Source organism: Narcine bancroftii, chromosome 2 (assembly GCF_036971445.1).
Source record: "Narcine bancroftii isolate sNarBan1 chromosome 2, sNarBan1.hap1, whole genome shotgun sequence".
In the NCBI taxonomy this organism is placed as follows: domain Eukaryota; kingdom Metazoa; phylum Chordata; class Chondrichthyes; order Torpediniformes; family Narcinidae; genus Narcine; species Narcine bancroftii.
In genome coordinates this window covers 152,244,590-152,269,980 of record NC_091470.1, presented here as the reverse complement: position 1 = coordinate 152,269,980, position 25,391 = coordinate 152,244,590, and the positions used below count along the sequence as shown (strand labels likewise).

Here is a 25,391-nt window from a genome sequence, read left to right as displayed (position 1 = left end):
AGTTCTAATATGAAGCAAAATCCACACCCATATAAGCTTGGATAGAGAAATTATAATATACGTAAAAATAATCACCCTCTAAATACAAAAGGTGTGTGACTCTTAAAGATTGACATGCGACTTTTTGTTTATGAATAGTTATTATTTTATAAGAATCCTGTGTTCTTATTTCCAATCTTGTTTCCTCGCTGAAATGTTGCAGGCCCCAAAATGGCTCCATGATCTTATACAACAGAAAGAAGGTGAAATACAGAAAGGATGGCTATTGCTGGAAGAAACGGAAGGATGGGAAAACAACACGGGAAGATCACATGAAGCTGAAGGTGCAGGGTGTGGAGGTAAGGAGAAAAAGAAAAACCAATAAATAACATTGTTTAATTTTGAATATTTCATGGAAAATTTCTTGGAAACAACAGTTGTGTTTAAAAGAATTTTGCAAATGGAAATGAACTACCTCCTTAGACAAGCCTCACAATTTAACTTAATTTTATCACAGAGGGTGAAAAGGCAAATCTACCTGGAACTATTTCCTTTTCATTAGCAATATCATAATGCAACAAAAAGGAAAAGGAAATGTTGTTAAACATTTGACATTTGCGGTTTTATCCATTTATTTTCAGTGTCCTCTTGTTTATTTTTGTGCTACCAGCCAACAGTGAATATTTCTGTATTCATCTTATTTTCTCATCCTTTTATACTACTATTATCTTTTTATCATCTTCTGTGTAAATTATCCTTAAATTGTTTGTATATTTATGTATCTGGGAAGCTGCAACAAGTAAGTCTTCATTGCATAGATACTGATGGATAGGAAATAAATTTTTCATTATTGATTCATTTATTGTAATGTCCAATCTCCTGAGGACAGTGAACAGACTATTAACTTGATTTTGGGCTTTCTGACTAACAGTTCATGGACATCAATGGCACGTATTTCCAAACAAGCTCCTTCATGAAAGCATAAGATGGGAGTAAGCCTTCTGGCCTGTTGAGGGTGCACTACCATTCAAAGATCACAGCTGACTAAACCCCTGCCTTTTCCTGATAACCCTTAAAGGAGGGCGATAGATCAGCTCATTGAGTGGTGTCACATCAACAACCTTGCGCTTAATGTCAGCAAAACCAAGGAGATGATTGTAGACTTCAGGAGGAAGTCAAGGGAACACGACACAGTCCTCATTGAGGGCTCAGTAGTGGATAGGGTCAAGAATTTCCAATTTCTGGATGTCAATATCTCTGAGGATCTGTCCTGGAAGAGCCTCCATGTTGATGCAGTCTTGAAGAAGGCCCACCGGTGGCTATATTTGTGCTTGAGGAGATTTGGTATGCCACCGAAGACTCTCGGAAACTTCTACAGGTGTACTGTGGAAAGCATTCTGGCTGGTTGCATTATTATCTGGTATAGAGGCGCCAAATCTCAGGACAAGAATAAAACTCCAGAGGGTTGTAACTCGGCCTGCAACATCGCAGGCACCAGACTTCATCAAGGACACGTACCAGAGGTGGTGTCTTAAAAAAGCAGCTTTTATCTTCAAAGACCCAGGCTATGCCCTCTTCACTCTGCTACCATTGGGAAGGAGGTACAGGAGCCTAAAGATGAGCACTCAGTGGCACAAGGACAGCTTCTTCCCCACTGCCATCAGATTCCTGAATAATCAATGAACCAAAGACACTGCCTTACTTTTTATACACAACTATTTTAATTTTTTTATATATCATTGTTTGTAAGATGGTTCATAATATGAATGTTTGCATGATGACGCTGCCACAAAACACCAAAATCCTTGACTTGTTCATGACAATAAATTCTTATTTATTATTCTGATTCTTATTTCCCAACTTTGCAAAACTCGATTTAACTATGTCTTAAAAATATTTAATGAGGTAGCCTCTACAGTTTTCTTGGGCAGAGAATTCCACATAGTCACTACTCCCTAGAAAAAGACATTCCTCATTTCCATTCTGAATGACTCCCTTGGATCTTGAGGCTTTGTGCCCTAGTTCTAGTCTCATCTAGCAATGGAAACAACTTTCCTGCCTTTATCTTATCTATATATTTCATAATTCTATGTTTCTTTAAGATTTCCTCTCATTCTTCTGAATTACAATGGGTATAGTTTTATGCAACTCAATCTCTCCTCATGGACTAACTTCCTCATCTCTGGAATCAACCCTAATGAATCTCTTCTGCACTTGCCTCCAAGACCAGTTTATCTTTTCTCAAGTAAGGAGTCCAGATCTGCATCCAGTACTCCAGGTGCGACCTCACTAGTACCCTGTACAGTTGTAGTGGATCCTCCCTGCTCTTAAATTCAATCCCTCTAGCAATGAAGGCCAACATTTCATTCATTTTAAGTAAAAGCACAATGCTGGAGAAACTCAGTAGGTCAAAGAGTTTACTTCATAAAGCAAAGATAAAGGTACATAACCGATGTTTCGGGCTTGAGCCCTTCATCAAGGTGTGAGTAAAATATAGGGAGGCGCTTGATTAAAAGAGTGGTGATTCAGGGGGATGGGCACAGGCCCACAGACAAGAGGTAATAGGTGGATAAGGAAGGGAGGGCACAACAGAAAACAGGGGAAGGGGAGAGGAAAGGGGTGGAGAGCTAGAGGAAAGGAGACAGAGGGATGGGCAAGAGAGGGTGAATGATGAGTTGACTAGCAGAAAACAGAGATGTGGATGTTAATTCCATCTGGTTGGAGAGTGCCCAAATGGAATATTAGGTATTGCTCCTCCAATTTACAGGTGGCAGTGCATGAGGCCATGGACAAACATGTCGGCATGGGAGTGGAGTGCTGAATTTAAATGGTTGGCACTGGAAGATCCCCGTCATTCATTAAGCTAAGATGCTCAACAAAGCGATCTCCCAGTCTGCATCCAGTCTCTCTGATGTAGGGAAGGCCACAACGGAAGTACCCGATGCAGTAGATAAAACCCACGATTCACAAGTGAAGTTTTGCTGTACTTTGGAAATACTGCTCAGAGTTGAAAATGGTGGTGAGGAAGAAGTGTTGGCACAAGTGTAGCACTTCGTGTGGGCACAAAGGAAGGAGACAAGGGGGTGATGAGTGGACGAGAGAGCCATCCCTATGGAAGGCGTAGAGGGGAGGAGAGGAGAAAATGTGTCCAGTGGTGAGATCATGTTACAGGTGAGTGAAATTGCAGAGGCTAATGTGTTGGATGTGGAGGCAGGTGGGATGGTAGCTGAGGACAGGGGAATCCTGTTTTTGTTGTGTTAGGGGCAGAGAGGGCAAGGGCAGATGTGCGGAAAATGAAGGAGATGCGGCTAAGGGCTAAGTTGATGGCGGTAGAGGGGAAGCCACATTGTTTTCAAGAAAGAGAGCATGATCTGGAATGGAACAGATGCAATGGAGACAGAGGAATTGAGAGAAAGAAATAGAATACTTACAGTGGACTGACTGGGTGTGAAGAACTATAGTCGAGGTCATTGTGAGTTTGTAGAAAATGTTTGTTGCAAATTTGTCTTCCGAGATGGAGACAGAGAGATCAAGAAAGGGGGGATGGTTGCTGGAGATGGTCCAAGTGAATTTCAGATTTCAGATTTATTGTCAGAGTTCATCACATACCATTCTGAGATTCTTTTTTCCTGAAGGTGCAGCAGAATTACCACTAAATGGTAGTGCAAAAATTAACTGCACACTGCGTGAAAATGTATACAATCAAAAGATCTGTAAACAGATAACAAATGCAAACAAACTGACTGTGCAATACAGAAAATCAATAAAGTGTACAAGTAAGAGTCCTTAAATTAGTCCCTGATTGAGTTTGTTGTTGAAGAGTCTGATGGTGGAGGGGGTAACAGTTGTTCCTGAACCTGGTGGTGTGAGTCTTGTGGCCACTACACCTCTTTCCAGATGGCAGCAATGAGAACAGAGTGTGTGCTGGGTGGTGAGGGTCTTTGATGATTGCTGCTGCTCTTCGACGGCAGGGTTCCCTGTAGGTGTACTCAATAGTGGGGAATTTGTGCTGAAAGTTAGCAGCAAAGTGAACAAAGTTGACGTGGCCATCATGGGTGCAAGAGGCAGCAGCAATGTAGTCATCAGTGGAGCAGAGGAAGAGGCTTCCTTCTTTGGCTTGGCTTCACGGACGAAGATTTATGGAGGGGTATGTCCACGTCTGCTGCAGGCTCTTGGTGACTGACAAGTCCGATGCGGGACAGGCAGGCACGGTTGCAACGGTTGCAAGGGAAAATTGGTTGGTTGGGGTTGGGTTTTTCCTCCTTTGTCTTTTGTCAGTGAGGTGGGCTCTGCGGTCTTCTTCAAAGGAGGTTGCTGCCCGCCGAACTGTGAGGCGCCAAGATGCATGGTTGGAGGCGAGATCAACCAAAAAAAGTAGGTATACTCTGACTACTCCTTTGACTTTTGCCTTTTTGATTACCTGTACATCTGCAAACAAACCCTTAGCAATCAATGCACCATCACTTCCAAGTCCCTCTGCACAACAGCATGCTGCAAATCTTCTCTATTTAAATAATCACCTGATTGTCTATTTTTCCTTTCAAAGTGGATGACCTCACATTTAACAACATTGTGCTCACCTGCCAAACCCTTGCCCATTCACTGAATCTATTTATACCTCTGTGGACATTTTGCATACTTTGCACTACTTGCTTTTTCATCTCGTTTAATGCCATCAGCAAACTTTGATACATTACACTCGGTCCACTCTTCCAAGCCATTAATGTATGGGAGTGAACAATTGTGGACCCACCACCAACACCTGTAGCATTTCGCTCACCATTGATTGCTAACCCGAGAAACACCCATTTATCCTCACTCTCTGCTTTTTATTGGTTAACCAGTCCTCGAACCATTTTAATACTTAACCCCCCAATTCCATGCATCCTTATAGATAAATATTTTGTGTAGCATCTTGTCAAATGCCTTCTGGAAATCCAAGTACACAACAGCCACTTCTTGTCCTCTCTCCGCTGTACTCATTATATCCTCAAAGAACACCAATAAATTTATTGAACAGGACATGCTGTTCCTGCATCCATGCTGTGACTGCCTGATGGAATTTCTATCAGATTTCTCACGATGTCTTCTTTAATGCCAGGTTCGAGTATTTTCTCGAGTACAGATGTTAAACAAAATGCCCTGTCATTGCTTGTTTTTGCCTACATCCTATTTTAAACAGTGATGTGATATTTGTGGTCTTCCAATCTGCCAGGACCTGTTCAGAGTCCAAAGAATTTTGGTAAATTTTTACAAACACCTCTGCTATAATTTCTGCAATTTATTTCAGTACCCAAGGATGCATTCTATCAGGACCTGTGGATTTACTTCTCTTTAGACCCACTAGTTTGCTAAATTGGGGTTGATAGTCCTAAATATGGCCTCAAAATATTTTCAGCAGTTTTAAAAGCAGCAGGTAGAAGATTATAGGGAAAGAGTTCCAAACTATGAGAGTGAGCCAGTCTTTACAAATGTTATTAGCATTAGGTCCCAGCTGTTTTTTTTTTATGTTCCTTTTTATAAGGTTGTTGTCTGTGTTCACTGATCAGAATTTTCTTTCCCTTTTTAGAACAAATGTATGAGTAGGTTTTCTATTTTTTGAACTCAATTGATGAGAGGACAGCAGACAATGCATTTAATAAGCTGTGCCAATGTGTTTACTGTTTGATCATCTGGAATTGTGGCACATCCCATTCACTTATTATCCCAGAGCTCACAGGCCTTGTCTGTCACTTGTGCCAAGTAGTATAATGCTAATGCTGCCAGACTAGTAGGTTCATGATCAGGAAGGGCCATACTATATCTCTTAAAAAAAAAATGTCTAGGATGTCACAAAGACATTATTATTATTATGGCCTGCATGTGACTCCAGATCCACACGGCAGGATTAATTATTAAAAACCGTAGCTCAAGTGGTAGGAATGGTTTCTTCCAGGGAATTTCACAAATTTACTGCCTCAGATCAGGAATGAGCAAAGGATGGAGCCTAAGCCAATGACCTTCCACTCCAGTACAATGTTTCTCAGCATAGCATTACTTAGTGGAACAGAGACTACATTGTTTTTAACAGTGAACTGCTCTTGGATTTTCTTTGCATGTTTCAAGAGTGCCACAGTCTTCTGGTTTACTCTGAAGGAATTTTATGTTATTTTCCTCACACTGATTTTACTAATAAGAATGTAGGCTCAAAGGTTAACCATAGGCCTTTAAGCTTGTAGATGGCACAGTGGATACATACACCATCAGCAAAATGGAAAAACCGATGTGGGATCCCCATTTGATTTACCTGGCCTGTTCATTTCTGGGCTGAAGCAGAGAAGATGATCAAGGCTCAGTCTCCTTTTTTGTGAGGCGCTGATCCATAGTAACTTATGGAAATTAAAATAAGGCAAAATTGGCTTGACTCCCATGCCTCTTGCTTGTATGCAGTCTTTTTGTGCATGTAAGGATGGCCTACTTGGGCATGAATTAGAGAGTTGGCAATACACGTACATCTCGATATCAGAGAGAGTAAGCTTGTTCGAGGGAGATGGAAGTAGCCATGATGCAACTACCAATCCCCCAAAGACAACATGGGGTAGTGCCATTATTACTGGGCATGAGTAAGATTGCAAAATGGGCTGAGCTTATAAATGAAGAATTGACACCCATTCACCTCTAACATTAGTAGCTACAGGAAACTTTAGTTTTTAAAAAGTAAGTTTATACAGCAATCATAAGTGAATTATATCATCTTCCTGCAACAGAGAAAACTGCTGTGGGAATATATTCAAGAACACATTTGAGCAGCATAATCAAAATTCTTGTTAGTTGTCATTTAATTAATAATTGACAATATGCTTATCAGACTTATATGGGCAGTGAATCTATTCTGAGTTGTTAAATACACACATGCCATTTAACCATAAAACCTGCAAATGACCCCCTTGTTCCAAGACTCAAAATGTATTGCTCAGTGTAGAAAACTTCACCGTGAACTTAATATGAATATCAAAGCCTTTGCTAAGGATGCCTAATGTTACCTACAAATTGAACCTTATATTTATTATGCCTCAAAGAACTTTGGAGAAGCAAGTGCACAAATAGGGGAGGCATTTAGACAAGCTCAATTTTGTCATCGGCTGATTTCTCTTGCTAGATACTTTTTTGTAATACAGATCAGAGTTAACATAATTAGGCAGTTAATTTTCTTCTCTATAGATGTTAAGTGGAGGCCATGTGTAAGACACAACCTCATTTGACTTCAGAAGTTGAGGCTTTGGGAGCCATGATATGGGAGAGTTGTTATTGGAAATTGAGCCATGCAAAGACTAACAGTGGGCACGAGGCCACCCTTGTCTATCCTGTCTATAGAGTGCAGATTCATGGCATCTAGAGCACTTGCTCTCCTAATTTAACATCAGATTTTATTCACATTACCTTGCATTTAAAGTAGTTCTGAATGGCCAGAATGTTATGTTTAAATGTATAATAATTCACACTGAGATTCTACACTTGGAAAGGTTCATTTTAAAAATGACTCAGTCCAACTAGCCCCTCAGTTTCCTACTTAAACAAACCCAATTGCGAATCACAATTAAGTTATGAAAAAATGCCCCACTTTATTATGAACCTATCTGTATTGGGAGTGTGTTCCTGGAATGCAGGATGTTTTTTTCTTAAAAGGGATGTTTCCTTATTATATCAACAAAGCCATGCATTTCCTGAAATGGCTTTGTTTGTCAGGTGTCTTGCACACCAGTACATTTTGTTCTTTATCGAGTTCATTGAATCTTACTTCACATTCACATCATTCCTCTTGAAAAGAGTTATCCAGTATTCCCATTCTTTCTCCTGCTTTTCTATAACATTGGAAATGTTTAAGTTAGTATCCATTTCTCTTTCCAAAGTCACAATTAAATCTGCTTTATGATTCTTTTTGGCAGTGTATTTCAGATCACAATTTGTCTATTTAAAAATTCTTATAGTAATTAAGTAGAAAACATTTTTGAATATTTTAAACCTTCCCTGAAAAGTAAATCACTTCTGCTAAAAGAGAACACAAGATAATATGAGTTTATGTAAGGTTGGGATATTTAGCCTGTGCCTTGGGAAGGACAGTGAAGGGGGCTTAGTGATTTATTACTGTTTGGATTGTAACATCTGTTGTTAGAGTTAGAAATGGTTCTAATAGCGACATGATGTGAAGCCCACAGGCATTTCATTTGTGTTGCTTCGTAATTTGCATGCTGCTCACCTTGAATCAAAGTCGAGGTTTGCCACCTTGCTGAACAAAAAATGTAATGGCTGTGCCAGGTGACTCAGTCATTCACAGCAAGGTGGCATGGGAATTTGTCATTGCACTTGAAGCAGCCCACTTCATGGTTAAATAAAGAAGAAAACTAAATGACAAGCTCATATGTTACCAGAATATTTTTGGGCACCTACTGCAGTTTTCCCAAAACTTTTTCTCAGCAATCTGATTTATGATATTTCATTCCATCAAGCAGACCTTTCCACTTTGATTCCTTGGTGTTTTTATAATGGACCTCGTTTGTTAGTACCACGTTTTATTTATTCTTTCACTGCATCACCCATGCTGGTTTTTACCATAGTGCTTATTTCACATTTTGTTTCAAAGAAAGGTCTTTCTGGACTCCAGCTGTTACTAATTTATAAATGTGCCAATGCAGAAAAAAACTTAATTGATCCAATTTGCATAAGAATGTGATTTCACAAAGTTAACTTCTTTCTGGTTCCTCTTCTCAATAATCCAAAGAGCAAATTTAGGAAGTGAGTACCCATGTATTATTCCAGCCTGGAAGCCATTAAAACTAAACACAGGCCTATATCTCGAACAATCCTCAAAGAATTAATCTTCCAACAAGAGTCATTGGCAAATGTTTCCCATTCCTAACTCACGAGCATTTGAAACCAATTGCAGCATGCCACATCAGCATTGGTCACTTGCTATTCTTCCGATCTCGTATCTTCTTCTTTGGCTTGGCTTCGCGGACGAAGATTTATGGAGGGGTAATGTCCACGTCAGCTGCAGGCTCGTTTGTGGCTGACAAGTCCGATGCGGGACAGGCAGACACGGTTGCAAGGGAAAATTGGTTGGTTGGAGTTGGGTGTTGGGTTTTTCCTCCTTTGTCTTTTGTCAGTGAGGTGGGCTCTGTGGTCTTCTTCAAAGGAGGTTGCTGCCCGCTGAACTGTAAGGCGCCAAGATGCACGGTTTGAGGCGATATCAGCCCACTGGCAGTAGTCAATGTGGCAGGCACCAAGAGATACAAGGACTGCCTAATCTCTTCTATGGTGCACCTCTGTCTCGGTGGCCAGTGGAGAGCTCGCTATATTACACGATCTTGGGAAGGCGATGGTCCTCCATTCTGGAGAAGTGACCCACCCAGCGCAGTTGGATCTTCAGCAGCGTGGATTCGATGCTGTCGGCCTTTGCCATCTCGAGTACTTCGATGTTGGTGATGAATGTTGAGGATGGAGTGGAGACAACGCTGGTGGAAGCGTTCTAGGAGCCGTAGGTGATGCCGGTAGAGGACCCATGATTCGGAGCTGAACATGAGTGTGGGTATGACAACGGCTCTGTATACGCTAATCTTTGAGAGGTTTTTCAGTTGGTTGTTTTTCCAGACTCTTTTGTGTAGTCTTCCAAAGGCGCTATTTGCCTTGGCGAGTCTGTTGTCTATCTCATTGTCGATCCTTGCATCCGATGAAATGGTGCAGCCGAGATAGGTAAACTGGTTGACCGTTTTGAGTTTTGTGTGCACGATGGAGATGTGGGGGGGATAGTAGTCATGGTGGGGAGCTGGCTGATGGAGGACCTCAGTTTTCTTCAGGCTGACTTCCAGGCCAAACATTTTGGCAGTTTCCGCAAAACCGGACGTCAAGCGCTGAAGAGCTGGCTCTGAATTGGCAACTAAAGCGGCATCATCTGCAAAGAGTAGTTCATGGACAAGTTGCTCTTGTGTCTCGGTGTGGGCTTGCAGGCGCCTCAGATTGAAGAAACTGCCATCCGTGCGGTACCGGATGTAAACAGCGTCTTCATTGTTGAGGTCTTTCATGGCTTGTTTCAGCATCATGCTGAAGAAGATTGAAAAGAGGGTTGGTGTGAAAATGCAGCCTTGCTTCACGCCATTGTTAATGGAGAAGGGTTCAGAGAGCTCATTGCTGTATCTGACCCGACCTTGTTGGTTTTCATGCAGTTGGATAACCATGTTGAGGAACTTTGGGGGGCATCCCAGGGGCTCTAGTATTTGCCAAAGCCCTTTCCTACTCACGGTGTCGAAGGCTTTGGTGAGGTCAACAAAGGTGATGTAGAGTCCTTTGATTTGTTCTCTGCACTTTTCTTGGAGCTGTCTGAGGGCAAAGACCATGTCATTAGTTTATCTGTTTGCGCGAAAGCCGCACTGTGATTCTGGGAGAACATTTTCGGCGACATTAGGTATTATTCTATTTAGGAGAATCCTAGCGAAGATTTTGCCTGCAATGGAGAGCAGCGTGATTCCCCTGTAGTTTGAGCAGTCTGATTTCTCGCCTTTGTTTTTGTACAGGGTGATGATGATGGCATCATGAAGGTCCTGAGGCAACTTTCCTTGGTCCCAGTAGAGCTTGAAAAACTCATGCAGTTTGGCATGCAGAGTTTTGCCGCCAGCCTTCCAGATCTCTGGGGGGGATTCCATCCATACCTGCTGCTTTGCCACTTTTCAGTTGTTCAATTGCCTTATGTGTCTCTTCCCGGGTGAGGACCTCATCCAGCTCTAGCTTTAACGGCTGTTGAGGGAGCTGGAGCAGGGCAGATTCTTGGACTGAGCGGTTGGCACTGAAAAGAGATTGGAAGTGTTCTGACCATCGGTTGAGGATGGAGATCTTGTCGCTGAGGAGGACTTTGCCGTCTGAGCTGCGCAGCGGGCTTTGGGCTTGGGGTGAGGGGCCATACACAGCCTTTAGAGCCTCATAAAAACCCCTGAAGTCGCCAATGTCCCCGCTGAGCTGGGTTCGTTTGGCGAGGCTAGTCCTCCACTCATTTTGGATCTCCCGGAGTTTGCGCTGAAGATGGCTACATGTGCGACGGAAGGCTCGTTTCTTCTCTGGCCAGGACGGCTTTGCAATGTAAGCCTGGCAGGCAGCTCGCTTCTTTGCCAGCAGCTCCTGGATTTTCTGGTTGTTTTCGTCGAACCAGTCCTTGTTTTTCCTGGAGGAGAAGCCCAGTATCTCTTCAGTGGATTGCAGTATGGCAGTCTTCACCTGATCGCAGAGGGTTTCAGGGGACGAGTCCATGAGGCGGATTGCATCCTCGAGCTTTGCTTTGAGGTTTGCCTAGAAGTTTCCTCTCACCTCGTCTGACTGCAATTTTCCAACATTTCCATTGCGCAGGCCCGAGGACCTGTCCAAGTCCTCCCACTCCACGTCCTCCCCCTCAAAAGATGCTTAAAAACTCAAGCTAGCATGCTGGAACATCAGAACCATGCTAGACAAGGCTGACAGCCACCGACCTGAACGTCGGTCTGCCCTCATCGCACATGAACTCATCAGACTTGACATCGACATAGCCGCTCTCAGTGAAGTCCGCCTTGCAGATGTAGGCAGCCTCCAAGAACGCGGTGTGGGCTACACACTCTACTGGTCTGGCAAGCCTATGGTTGAACGACGCCTATCTGGTGTAGGCTTCATGGTCAAGAACTCCATTGCCTCCAAACTCGAAAACCTCCCGACAGGCCACTCGGACCGGATCATGTCCATGCGACTCCCCCTTCAAAACAAGCGTCGCATCACCCTCATCAGTGTCTCTGCTCCAACCCTCCAGGCGGAACCAGCAGAAAAGGACAAGTTCTACACTGATCTGCACAACCTCATTCAACGCACCCCTGGAGCCGACAAGGTTGTCATCCTTGGTGACTTCAACGCTCGCTTCGGCAAAGACTCAGAAACCTGGCCAAGAATCCTGGGGAAGCATGGTGTCGGCAAGTGCAATGACAACGGGCGCCTCCAGTTGGAGCTCTGCGCAGAACAGCGGCTTGTCATTACAAACACCCTTTTTCAGCAGAGGGACAGCCTGAAGACCACCTGGATGCATCCCCGGTCCAAACACTGGCACTTCCTGGACTATGTCCTGGTGCGAGAAAGAGACAAACGAGATGTGCTCCACACCAGGGTCATGCCCAGCGCGGAAAGACACACTGACCACCGGCTTGTTCGCTGCAAGCTCAACCTTCACTTCAAGCCAAAGTCCACGAACAGTAAAGCCCCGATCTCGTATACTAAATTTGATATTCACATTGTGGCCTCCCGCACCTTTGAGAAACCAAATGCTTTGCAGAACCCATTCACTCAGTATGACTATGAGCTCCTGATGTCCTGCTTGTTTGATTTACCATCCAAGTCCTACTCTGTCTCCCCTGTATCATGACCTCCTGCTCTATTGCAGCAATGCCAATACAAGCTTGGGGAACAACACTTGATTTTCCATCTGTGCATGTGGTAACCTGCACAACTCAATATCTAGATAACTTGCTCTATCTTTAGGTCCCAATAAGGATTGGTCATTTTTGCCTGTTATCCTTTTTTCTCTGCGATATTATACAGACATTACCAACACATTGCACAAAAAGATAAATTTTATTTTAACTGCCCCATTATTTCACCCATTACAGAAATTTGTTTCACCCAATGCCCTTGCCCTTTGTCACCTCTCTGCTACCTCCATCAGATATCTGATGGAGGGACCCAGTCTTGAAATGTTCATTGTTCCTCTTTCCATGGATCCTGTCAGTCCAGCTGAGCATTTCCAGCAATTAGTGTTATTTTTCTTTCATATTTCCAACATCTGCCAGTATTTTTAAAACAGGAACAATTGACTTGAAATTTTCTCCGCTCTTAATTTGGGACCGTATTGATCCTTGTTTGTGCAGATCTTCACTGAACCATTGAGGGACCATTGATCTCCAAAACTGGTACCTGCCATTGGTGAACAACACTGTCAAAGATTATTTGCTTCTACTTCACAAGGCTCATGACTACCAGTAAAAAGGATTGTTTAAATTCTCTTTAGATGATGGCCACAAGTACAAAAAAAATTTTTTTAAATTTGTTAAATGTGAAGCTCGCTGTGTAACAAACTGCTGCAAAGGAGTAATGTTGTAGATCTGAGTAAAGCCTTAAAAGTAACGTGTTGCTCAGGGGGTGACTTTTAAGTTCTTTGTTATTTTAAATTACATTTATTTTTTGATATGAAACAGCATGGAGCCTTGCAAGTATCAGAATTCCAACTAGTGCAGCAGGCTTTTGGGGGACATTGTGAATATTTAACAGTTTCAAATCAAGTGGAAAAGATTAAATAAACCTCTGGGAAGCAAAGTTGCTGCACTCAGCACTGAAATTCTAGACAAGATTGTTGATCTGCTGCTGGTAGTCAAATTTAAAAGAGCATCCTTTTATCCATCTTTATAGATGGGAAATTAAACCTGGGCCCCTCTGCACCTTTGAACATAGATAAAAGATCCCACAGCACTGTTTCAAAGAGTTCTCCCCGGTGTCCTGGCTAATTTTTATCCCTCAGCCACTATTATTAAAACAGATGATTTACTCATTATCAAGTTCCCTACTTTACAGGACTGACCAAGTTTACAAAGGATACTTTGGTTGTTAAGTCTTGAGGTGGTGGAATGTGCTTTATAAATATATTTACTTTTGTATCATAAATTACTTTTATGTCATAAATTATTTATTGTATCATTGCTTCAGTTCAGATTTTATACTTTATTTCAACCCTGCAAATCTTGAAGTGAATCAACTTATTTTTCAAAAGTATTTTCTTTTTCTACTACCCTAAATGAACTCAACTGATTCTGCATTCTCTTATTTTGCTGCAAGAGTTATGGAACAGTTGGGAATGAATACATTGGCTGATGCTTTCATTCTCCAGCCACAAATATTTTGCCTCCCCCCCCCCCCCCCAGCTAACTCAACACTAACATGAACTTTGGTTCAGAGCAGACTATCTGCCACTACGCTGCTGCCACATTTGTCATCACCAATCTGGTGAGAATTAAAGGAGAAAGAATGAAAGTACACTGAAATCCCTAGTATTCCAGTACCTATGGGAATTGATTGGTAGATACAGCAATATGAATATTCCAGTTGCTTGGATTTGAAACATCAGCATTGGTCACTTGCTATTCTTCCAATCTCGTATACTAAATTTGATATTCACAGTGTGGCCTCCCACACCTTTGAGAAACCAAATGCTTTGCAGAACCCATTCACTCAGTATGACTATGAGCTCCTGATGTCCTGCTTGTTTGATTTACCATCCAAGTCCTACTCTGTCTCCCCTGTATCATGACCTCCTGCTCTATTGCAGCAATGCCAATACAAGCTTGGGGAACAACACTTGATTTTCCATCTGTGCATGTGGTAACCTGCACAACTCAATATCTAGATAACTTGCTCTATCTTTAGGTCCCAATAAGGATTGGTCATTTTTGCCTGTTATTTTTTTTCTACAATATTATACAGACATTACCAACACATTGCACAAAAAGATAAATTTTATTTTAACTGCCCCACGCGTGTTGCGTGGATTAGCAAACTAATTGTTGGGGACATCAAATTTAAACAATTGTATTTTTTACCTATTTATTTTTTGCAATTTTTTTGCTGGTTGCTTATTGAATTCCAGATAATGGGGAATTTTACTGTACCAAAGTATAACTTTCTGAAATGTTTCAGATTTATGTAGAATTGTGAGAAACCAGGGTTCATGGAGAGAAGTTTAAGGAAATTTGACGAAGGTGTTCAATTTTCTGAGAAATTTTGATGGAGTAAATAAGCATAATGTAGCAAGAGGAGGAGAATATTATTTGCCATATCAGCAAGTTGTGGACTGGTCACAAAGAGAACCAATAAGTATGAAGGGAAAAAGATGGCTAGGCAGGAGGAAAGAGACTGATGAAATAACTTTATCAAAGGGCCAGCCGATGCAATATGAGCTAAATTGCCTCCATCTGGCCTGTCTGATTCTGTGAGCCGAGGATGAAACAAATTCATTCATGTCCCACTGTGATTATTTTCCCTTTTGTAATCTCATTTAATTTAATCTTATAGCCGACTAGAAACTTAAATATTCTGTGAAATATAAATCAGAAATAAGATTTTACTTTTTTTGGCTCAGAGACCTTCCATACACTGTTAGTCATGAAGCATGGCTTCAATGGGGAAAAGCAAAGATAGAAGCAGTGAACTCTTGGGAAGCCATGCCATCGGCTATGATTGGCGCTGCTCACTTATAAATACTTAACTCAGTTGCATCAGCCCATGTCTATACCTTTATATAGCAGCTTTTAAAACATTCTGAAAGAATTTGGTCAGGTTATTTTGAAGCATTGAATGAGAACAGCAATGATTGGAGAACTCTCTTCACACACTTTTATTGATCAGATTGGATTGGAATGTACAGTATCCTTCCTCCATAATTGTTTGGGACAAAGACACTTTTTATCCTTTATTTGCCTCTGAGCTCCACAGTTTTAAATTTGTAATCAAATAATTCACAGATGATTAAAGTGCACACTCCAGATTTTATTCAAGGTTTTTCCATCGTTATTTGTGTTTATTTTGGTTTGGCCATGTAGAAATTACAGCATTTTGACACATAGTTCCTCGATTTCAGGGCACAATTATATTTGCAACATAGCAATGGTATGTATATTAAAGTAGTCACTTAGTACACTTTGATGCATATCCCTTGCGTACAATGACTGCTTGAAATCTATGATTCATGCACATCACCAGGTGCTGAGTATCTTCTATGGTGATGCTCTGCGAGGCCTCTACTGCAGCATGTTTGTTTCATGGGATGTTCCCTTAAGTTTTCTCTTCACATGTGGATTTAGATTAGGTAACTGACTTGGCCATTCAGTAATGTTCCAGTTTTCAACTTTGAAAAAAATCCTTTGCTGCTGTAGTGATAGGTTTGGGATCATTGTCTTGCTGTAAGATAAAATGCTGTCCAATGAGTTTGGAGGCATTTGCTCAAACTTGAGCAGATATGATGTTTCTACACACCTCAGAATTAATTTTGCAATGCCTTTGGCTGTTACATCATCAATGAAGTTAAGTGCACTAGTATCTATGGCAGCCACACATGCCCAGGCCATAACACCCCCACACCATGTTTCACAGATGAGGTAGTATGCTTTGGATCTAGGGGCATTCCTTTATGCCTCCACACTTTCTGATACAGGTTAATCTCAGTCTCATCTGTCCAAACAACCTTTTTCCAGAATTTTGCAGGTTCTGTTAAATACTTCTAGGTAAACTGTAATCTGACCATCCTGTTTCTGTGGCTAACCAGTGGTTTTCATCTTGCACTGTAGCCTCTGTATTTCTGTTCATGAAGTCTCCTGTGGACATTAGTCATTGACACATCCAAAGCTGCCTCCTAAAGTGTGTTTCTGATCTGTCAGACAGTCGTTTGGGGATTTTTCTTTATTATAATGAGAATTCTTCTGTCATCAGGAGTGGAGATTTTCCTTGGCCCATCAGTCCCTTTGCGATTTCTGAGTTCACCAGTACACTCTTTCTTCTTAATGATGTTCCAAACAGTTGCATTTGGTAATCCTAAGGTTTGGGCGATGTCTCTTATTGTTTTATTCTTGTTTTTTCATTGGCACAACTCTGGTCCTCATGTTGAAAAATGGCAACAACAGACACCAAAACCTATCAAAAGCTTAGAAGCAAGCCTAGCTCTCATACCTGCATGAATGAAGCAATTAAGCATACCTGAGTAATGCCAAACACCTGTGAAGCCCAATGTCCAAAGCATTATAGTGTCCTGAAATTGGGGAATGCTGTACAAAAAGTTATTTCTACATGGTCAAACCAAAATGTGCACAACCTTGAATAAAATCTGAAAATGTGCTCTTTAATCACATGTGAATTGTTTGATTACAAATTTAAAACTGTGGAGCACAAGAGAAATAAAGGAAAAAGTGTATTTGTTCCAAACATTATTAAGCTCGGGCTTTTCTCTTTAGAGTGAAGAAGGATGAGAGATGCCTTAACAGAAGTCAACAAGATTATGAAAGGCGTAGATAAGGTAGACTGTTAGCACTTTTTTTTCCCCAGCGAGGGAGGAAATGTCTTTTACACAGAGCATCGTGAGTGCCTGAAGTGCATTGTGAGGGGTGGTAGTGGAGGTTGGAACAATAGGGGCATTTAAAAGACTCTTAGACAAGCATATGGGTCAAGGAAAAAATAGTGGGTTATGAGGAAGGGAGGGTTTAGGGTTTTTTGATAGGTATTTATGGGTTGGCACAATATCGTGGACTGAAGGGCCTATTCTGTAATGTTCTGGTAAAATGTTGACCTGTATTTGCAAGTTTCCCTGATGTATTCATATATAAACTTATTGCTCAGAATAACTAGAATATTATTACATACCAGGGTTTTGCATATCATTCATTGAACACATTTTGTAAGAAAAGACCAAGTTAAAATAATTATTTTTCCTTTTATTAATGGCTCAGTTGGCAGGAATTCCAACTCCAATTTGGAAGGTTATTTGTTCAAGTCTCACTCGAGCCCTGAGGTTGTTAAATGGGGCAGTTTTGAGGAATACTGAATTATCAGAAATGTTCTCTTTCAAATACAACAGAGTCCATAACTTTCCCAGGTAAAGTTGAAAATTTGTGATTTGAAGAAGAACAATGGTGGTCTTCCAGGGAATATTTATCCTTCAGACTGATTACTTGGTTATGATCTCATTCCCATTTGCGGAAATGTGATGGGCACATATTCCTTCCACATAGCACAAATCACTGATATTATAATAGGGTTTTTAAAAAAACACTTGAATGGTTAAAAAGACCTTTGTGACTTTGGACGTGACAGAGCTTATGTAAATACACAAATTTCTAATTCAGTTTGTCCCTGGACAGGTGTTGTGAATCCCCATCCCTTCAAGCACATGGAACTGACTCCAGGCATGCATTGTGAGATACGAGTGGCAAACTGCAAAAGCCACAAATAGAGTGGCTTTTGACCATATTGATAAAACTGGAGAGAATTTAATTGTCACTGAGTTTGGAGTTATTCACAAGGCCACTAGAAAGATGAGTGATTTAACTTGTCTTGGCTCTACCATCACCAACTGTGGTATCTACAGATCATTGTTAATTGTTCAGAAATTTAGTGCTTCTTGTAGAGAAGGGCATTTGCATGGGTGAGATAGGTTCGTTAGTCTAGCTAATAGGTGGATGTTACAACAAATAGCAGTGAATAAATCATGTCTATACCTCTTTCTCCTTTAAGGTTTCCCAACACTTTTCACATTCAAGGACAATCCCTTCAGGATATTTATCTTTGTACATTGATTAAGCCAGCAATGTGGATCTTAAGAACAAAGGCCAAAGGATGTTGGAGTCGCTTACTTTAGATTCACAAGGGGCTTGACCAGATTGATCTGGACCACATGCTCAATGCTGGGAATCAAAAGACAAATGCTGGAAGTTGAGGAGGACACCTTCATTTCAAAATATCATGGAAGGATATTAAAATAGACAACATCAATCCAAGGAAAGGGAATTTAACTGTGCTTGGTAGCTTAACACGAAGAATTGACTACGACCAAGCATAAAGCCATGGCTGGTGGCACGTTTGGCTTGATTCTTTTAAAGTCTGACCTGAAATGTCTGTACTTTTGAGGATAGTATCACAAGCATGGACCTTCTGAGATCATTGGATGACAGGAAGGATAGACTATTTCCATTACCATCCCCCTCCCATCCACAATTTCTAATGCAAAGATGATGAGGCTGATTGTATTCAGCATATGGAAAAGCCTGCATTGCAAGCCCTACCATGTGTGTATTCCACAGCCTGTGTATAGCTTTCTCACAATGCCTAGTCACAAGTGAGAAAAGTTGATGCTTCTCCAGCATTCTGTTTCTAAAACAGAGTGGTCCACTCTGTAGTTATCAACCAGAGGTTTCTATTGATACTCTTTCAACTTTATTCATTCACTCATGCAAGATATGGACAATGCTGTCCTGTTGGGCATTTATTTATTGTCATTGCTAATTGCTCCATGGCCTATTATGGAGGGAGTTACAAGCTGTGGGGTCGCACACAAGCAGGACATGAGAAGGATTCAAGGCAGAATTCTTCCCTGAAGGATAAATTCTGTGATTACCAGTGGTGACAACTTCTCAAGGGCCTGTTTGCATTAATTCAACAGTTGTGATTGTTCTGCTTTATTAAAAGCTTTTATTAGTTAATTTCAACATAGATATTCTGGATCAATTGTTTTCAACAGCTTTTAAAATTGAAGTGGAATGAAAATTGCAGGCTCATCATGGGACAGAGTAAAATGCATGTCTGTGCTTTTAAAATCTGAGAGGATTCTCTGTTGCTAAGGGACTGCAAGCATTATTAAATTTGGTGTGAATCCTGAGAGAATCCTTCCTGAGGGAAACATATGTAAATATTTTGTTCCTTTAGTGAGCTCTTGGCAGTAATAATGAGGGCAAGTACCACAGCTAAGAGCAATGTAGAATACTTCTGAATTGCTTTTCCAGCATATCAGGATCATATCCCCCAGCTGGATTGTGCCGTGCCATAAGTGAATTTTGTTTGACCTGAGTTAGCCAAGTCAAAGTCATATAAACTGGACCAGAGTTCTATAGCATAGACACCTCTTTTGCAAAGAACGTAAAACCCTTACAATAGATAAAATCACCCCAGACCATACATTCAAAATAACTAGAGTGCCATCTGATGTGCTAAATATGGGCTCACTCTTACATTTTAAGAATAAATTGGATAGATACATGGATGGGAACAGTCTGGAGGGTTATAGAATGGGTGCAGATCAATGGGACTAGTGGAATGATGTTTTGACATGGACAAGAAGGGCCAAATGGCCTTTTTTCTGTGTTGTAGTGTTCTATGGTTCTAGAGTGCAAGGCTTCATATTAAGGGGATACAACAACCCATTGTAAAATATGTCACTACATGGTACAGGACATCACCACATATTCCCATAATCCTTTGGTAAAGGACATCCCCACAAAGTATAGGATAACATCCCCTTGGTACAAGATATTAACACAGCACCATAATGATGGATATCACCATGCAGTACAGAACATCATTACAGCCCAATGTTAAAGAACATCAGCATGTTTCAGGACCAATGGTGAAATTGAAAATGTTTTGTGGTTATCAGATCAGGGCAGATTGTCATTTAGCTCCATGTGCTTCATGGTCAAATTACATTTATAATTTGGTTTCTCAAAGCATAAGAGTAAGGTGCAGAAATTTGCATCCTTTCATATCCTTGCTTCAAACCATGGTTCCAGTCATGAATTGCAAGGGAGATTGGGTCAAGGTTTTGAATTCTAATAACTATCTTGTGGAAGAAAATGATGTTGTAGCATATAAGGGAAACACAAGAACTGGACCTGCTGGTATCTATGATCAAGCAATGAGAAGCTTATCAGCCATTTCTCAAAGGATGCTGCCTGACCCACTGAGTCATTTCAATTTCTCACTGTTTGCTCATGTTATTTAAGACTACCAATTCTAATATTACCATAAAGCTTGAAGGAACAGGCATGGAATATTTCAACTTTAAAAGCCTGCCTTGCTGTTCAAAATTTAATTTACCCATCTTGGTGCCAGAAACCTCTTTGGTCCTTGCTGAACAAAACTCTATCAATCTCACTTTTGTAACCAACCTAAGAGTTCTGGATTTCCACTATATTTTGTGCAATGAAGTTATTTCTGTCACCAGTATTGAATGATTTATGTTTAAGATAACACCTCTTGTTTCTGTCTCTCCCCATCTGCACTCTTCTACTCACCAATAATTATTATTTATCATAACAAATCTTGATTCCTATGATAATTGATTAATCTTCTGCACCTGAAAGACCAAAAGATGTATCAGTGAAACAATGAAAATTAGACCTTCTCCATGATTTCAAAAATAATCCATGTGCCCATTACCCATTGAAGACGCAATGCCACCCAAGACAGCATGATGCATAATTTTTATTCCTAAAAATTTACTCGAGACCATGTCAGGTAACATTAGGTGACAAGAGTTAACTTTTTATGGGAAGATTGAGATATAGAAATGGAGGTGAATGAATGAAAGAGCTTGGGATAAAATAGCCAGAAGAATGGCAATAGTTTGTGATTGTTTGAATCTTCCCTGACATTGCTTGGAGGTTAAACAGCACTGGTTGATTAGAATCATCATTTAGGAGTATTTCCCTGTGAAATTTGGCAATATAGTACAGCTATAACACATAATTTTGTGTCATTTGTCATTTCAATTGCACCAGCCAGCTTCTATCAAGTAATATTCTCATGAGAATACATTGCACTGACTGTCTTGATTTTTTGACTCCAGTCTCTGGAGAACTTAGTTCTACAATTTTTCAACTTAGGTCACAAGTGCAACGGCTAACTTTGATATGTGTGTGTGGGCCATGGATGTATATGTGGTTGGACGTTGCCTGATCGGATGTTAAGCAGGGCATACCTGTGTGTGTGTGTGTGTGTGTGTGTGTGTGTGTGTGTGTGTGTGTCTGTGTCATGAGGACATTTGAGACCGTCCTGTTGATTTTTTTTAAAATATTTGCACCGACATCTCCCCCCAGTATCTCATTAGCTGTAGTCATAGAAGAAAGATTTGGGATGTGTAAGTTGATACCCAGTTCCACGCTGACTTCATAGAAACACAGAACATAAGAGAAAATTCAGCCAAATATGCCACCTCTGGCTCTTACAGTGATCTATTTAATTAATCCCATCCCCCTGTTCTTTCCCTGTAATATTTTCTCCCTTTCAAGTATATGAATCTTCATTCAGCTTTTCAGATCATTCATTCTGGATCACTTCAAATCACAGTATAAAATAGGTGTTTTTTCAAGTCACTTTTCATTTATTTGTCATTTTGTCATTCATTTTAAAACTGTCTTGTCTTCAATCTTTGATATTATGTCATGCATATCCAAATCCTTGTCTCAGTGTAGATCAAAAAATACATGGCTCTTGATATTTTACATTGCATTCTTCCATCCAAACAGCTCTGCTGTTTTAGCCAGTTTTTGTACTGCCATTGGCTTTATCTTTTAAAAATATTTTAATAATTTTAATATAGAACATATCATTCAATAAAATGATATGGATAATTATATAGAATTAATAAAACATTCAATGTCACAAGAACATATATAATTTGTAAATAACATAATAACATAACATAACAATTACAGCACGGAAACAGGCCATTAGGCCCTTCTAGTCCACACTGAACCAAACACTCCTCTCTAGTCCCACCTACCTGCACAATGACCATAACCCTCCACCTTCTTCTCATCCATATACCTGTCCAGCTTTTTCTTAAATAATAAAATTGACTCTGCCGCCACTATTTCTCCCAGAAGCTCATTCCACACCGCTACCACTCTCTGAGTAAAGAAGTTCCCCCTCATGTTACCTCTAAACCTCTGCCCCTTAACTCTTAACTCATGTCCTCTTGTTTCAATCTCTCCTACTCTTAACGGAAATAGTCTATCCACATCCACTCTGACTATCCCTTTCATAATCTTAAATACCTCTATCAAATCCCCTCTCAACCTTCTATGCTCCAAAGAATAAAGACCTAATCTGCCCAATCTCTCCATGTACTCTAGATGCTTAAACCCAGGTAACATTCTGGTAAATCTTCTCTGCACTCTCTCCATTCTGTTTATATCCTTCCTATAATTAGGCGACCAGAACTGCACACAGTACTCTAAATTAGGCCGCACCAACGCCTTATACAATCTCAACATCACTTCCCAACTCCTATATTTCATGCAATGATTGATAAAGGCCAGCATACTAAAAGTCTTCTTCACCACCCTATTCACGTGAGTTTCTACCTTCAGGGAACGATGTACCGTTACTCCTAAATCCTTCTCCTCTTCTGTATTCATCAATGCTCTCCCATTTACTACGTATGTCCTGTTCTGATTCTTCTTACCAAAATGAAGCACCTCACACTTATCAGCATTAAATTCCATCTGCCATTTTTCAGCCCACTTTTCTAAGCAGCCCAAATCCCTCTGCAATCCTTGAAAACCTTCTTCATTATCCACTATTCCACCTATCTTAGTATCGTCTGCATATTTACTAATCCAATTCACCACTCCATCATCTAGATCATTAATGAATATAACGAACAACAATGGGCCCAATACAGATCCCTGAGGCACACCACTGGTCACTGGCCTCCAACCTGACAGACAATTTTCCACTACCACTCTCTGGCCTCTCCCTTTCAGCCAATGTTCAATCCATTTGACTATCTCAAAATTTATACCGAAAGACTGCACCTTCCTAACTAACCTTCCATGTGGTACCTTATCGAAGGCCTTACTGAAGTCCATATAGACAACATCCACCGCGCTACCCTCATCCACATTCCTAGTCACCTCTTCAAAAAATTCAATCAGATTGGTCAAACAGAACCTTCCGCCCACAAATCCATGTTGAGTGCTCCTGATCAGACCCTGTCTATCCAGATATTTATAAGTACTATCTCTAAGAACTTTCTCCATTAATTTACCTACCACAGACGTCAAACTTAAAGGCCGATAATTGCCAGGCTTCCTCCTTGAACCCTTTTTAAATAACGGAACCACATGCGCAATACGCCAATCCTCCGGCACTATACCCATCTCTAAAGACATTTGGAAAATTACCGTCAGAGCCTCTGCTATTTCCTCCTTTACTTCTCTCAATGTCCTGGGGAAGATCCCGTCTGGTCCCGGAGACTTATCCACCTTTATATTCCTCAAAAGCCCTAACACTATATCGTTCGTAATCACTACATTCTCCATATTTACCCAATTTGTTTTTTTTTATCTCACATATCCCAATATCCTTCTCCTTGGTGAATACCGAAGAAAAGAAACTGTTCAATATCTCCCCCATTTCTCTAGGCTCCACACACAGTTTTCCGCTCTGATTCTCTAAGGGACCAATTTTGTCTCTCGCTTTCCTTTTACCATTAACATATTTGTAGAACCCTTTTGGATTAATTTTCACCCTGCTTGCTATAGTCTCCTCGTACTTTCTTTTAGCTTTCCAAATTCCTCTCTTAAGATTCCTCTTACATTCAATGTATTTTTCAAACATCTCCTTAATTCCATGCTTCTTATACCTAATGTACGCCTCCCTTTTTCTTCGAACCAAGTTTCCAATATTCCTTGAAAACCACGGCTCTCTCAAACCTTTTGCCCCTCCTTTTAACCTAACAGGAACATAAAGCTTTTGCACTCTCAAAATCTGATCTTTAAAAGACTTCCATCTCTCTACTACATCCTGCCTATAAAACAAATTGTCCCAATGCACACCCTGTAAGTCCTTTCGCATCTCCTCAAATCTAGCTTTTTCCCAATCAAAAACCTCATCCCTTGGCCCTGACTTATCTCTTTCCATAATGACATTGAAGCTGATGGCATTATGATCACTGGACCCGAAGTGCTCGCCAACACTAACCTCCGTCACTTGACCCATCCCATTTGCCATCAGTAGATCTAACACTGCTCCTTCTCTGGTCGGCACCTCTACATATTGTAAAAAACTATCTTGCGCACATTTCACAAAATCTAACCCATCCAACCCTTTCACAGAATGTGTTTCCCAATCTATATGTGGAAAATTAAAATCTCCCATAATTACAACCCTGTGCTTATCACAAATATCCACTATCTCCCTACAGATTTGCTCCTCTAGGTCTCGGTCCCCTCCGGGTGGTCTATAATACACCCCTACAAGTGTAACCTCTCCTTTCCCACTCCTCAGTTCCACCCAAATAACCTCCATGGACGAGCCCTCTAATCTATCCTGCCTAAGCACCGCTGTAATATTCTCCCTGACAAGCAATGCAACACCACCTCCTCTTGCCCCTCCGACTCTATCACACCTAAAGCAACGAAACCCAGGGATATTCAGCTGCCAATCACATCCCTCCTGCAACCATGTCTCACTAATCGCTACCACATCATACTTCCAAGTATCAATCCACACCTTCAGCTCATCCACCTTTTTTACAATATGTCTAGCATTAAAATATACGAATTTCAGAGATTTTCCAATTCTTAATCCCTGTTTTCCCTCATCTTTAAGAACAACATTATTTTCTTTTCCTGCCAATTGCCCTTCATCTTCTTCCAGAGCATTTCCTTTCTCTATCACCTGCCCATCCATATTCAAATACTTACTACAAACTTTCTTTGTTTGCATTCTAACCTTCTCCTTACTGCTCTGTACTATTTTGCTCCCTCCCCCCCAACCATTCTAGTTTAAAGGATCCTGAGTAGCCCTAGCAAATACCCCTGCCAGGATTCTGGTCCCCC

At 40.8% G+C, this 25,391-nt stretch overlaps 1 protein-coding gene across 7 annotated transcripts in view; it reads left to right on the top strand.

Moving 5' to 3' along the window:
- The window catches only part of camta1a (calmodulin binding transcription activator 1a), a 1,025,873-nt gene that overhangs the window by 534,939 nt on the left and 465,543 nt on the right, over positions 1-25,391 (top strand). For all 7 annotated transcript variants that reach the window (XM_069918585.1, XM_069918583.1, XM_069918582.1 and 4 more), the window contains one exon: positions 203-338. In XM_069918585.1, coding sequence (XP_069774686.1) covers positions 203-338 — 136 coding nt within the window. The remainder of the gene's footprint in view (positions 1-202; positions 339-25,391) is intronic.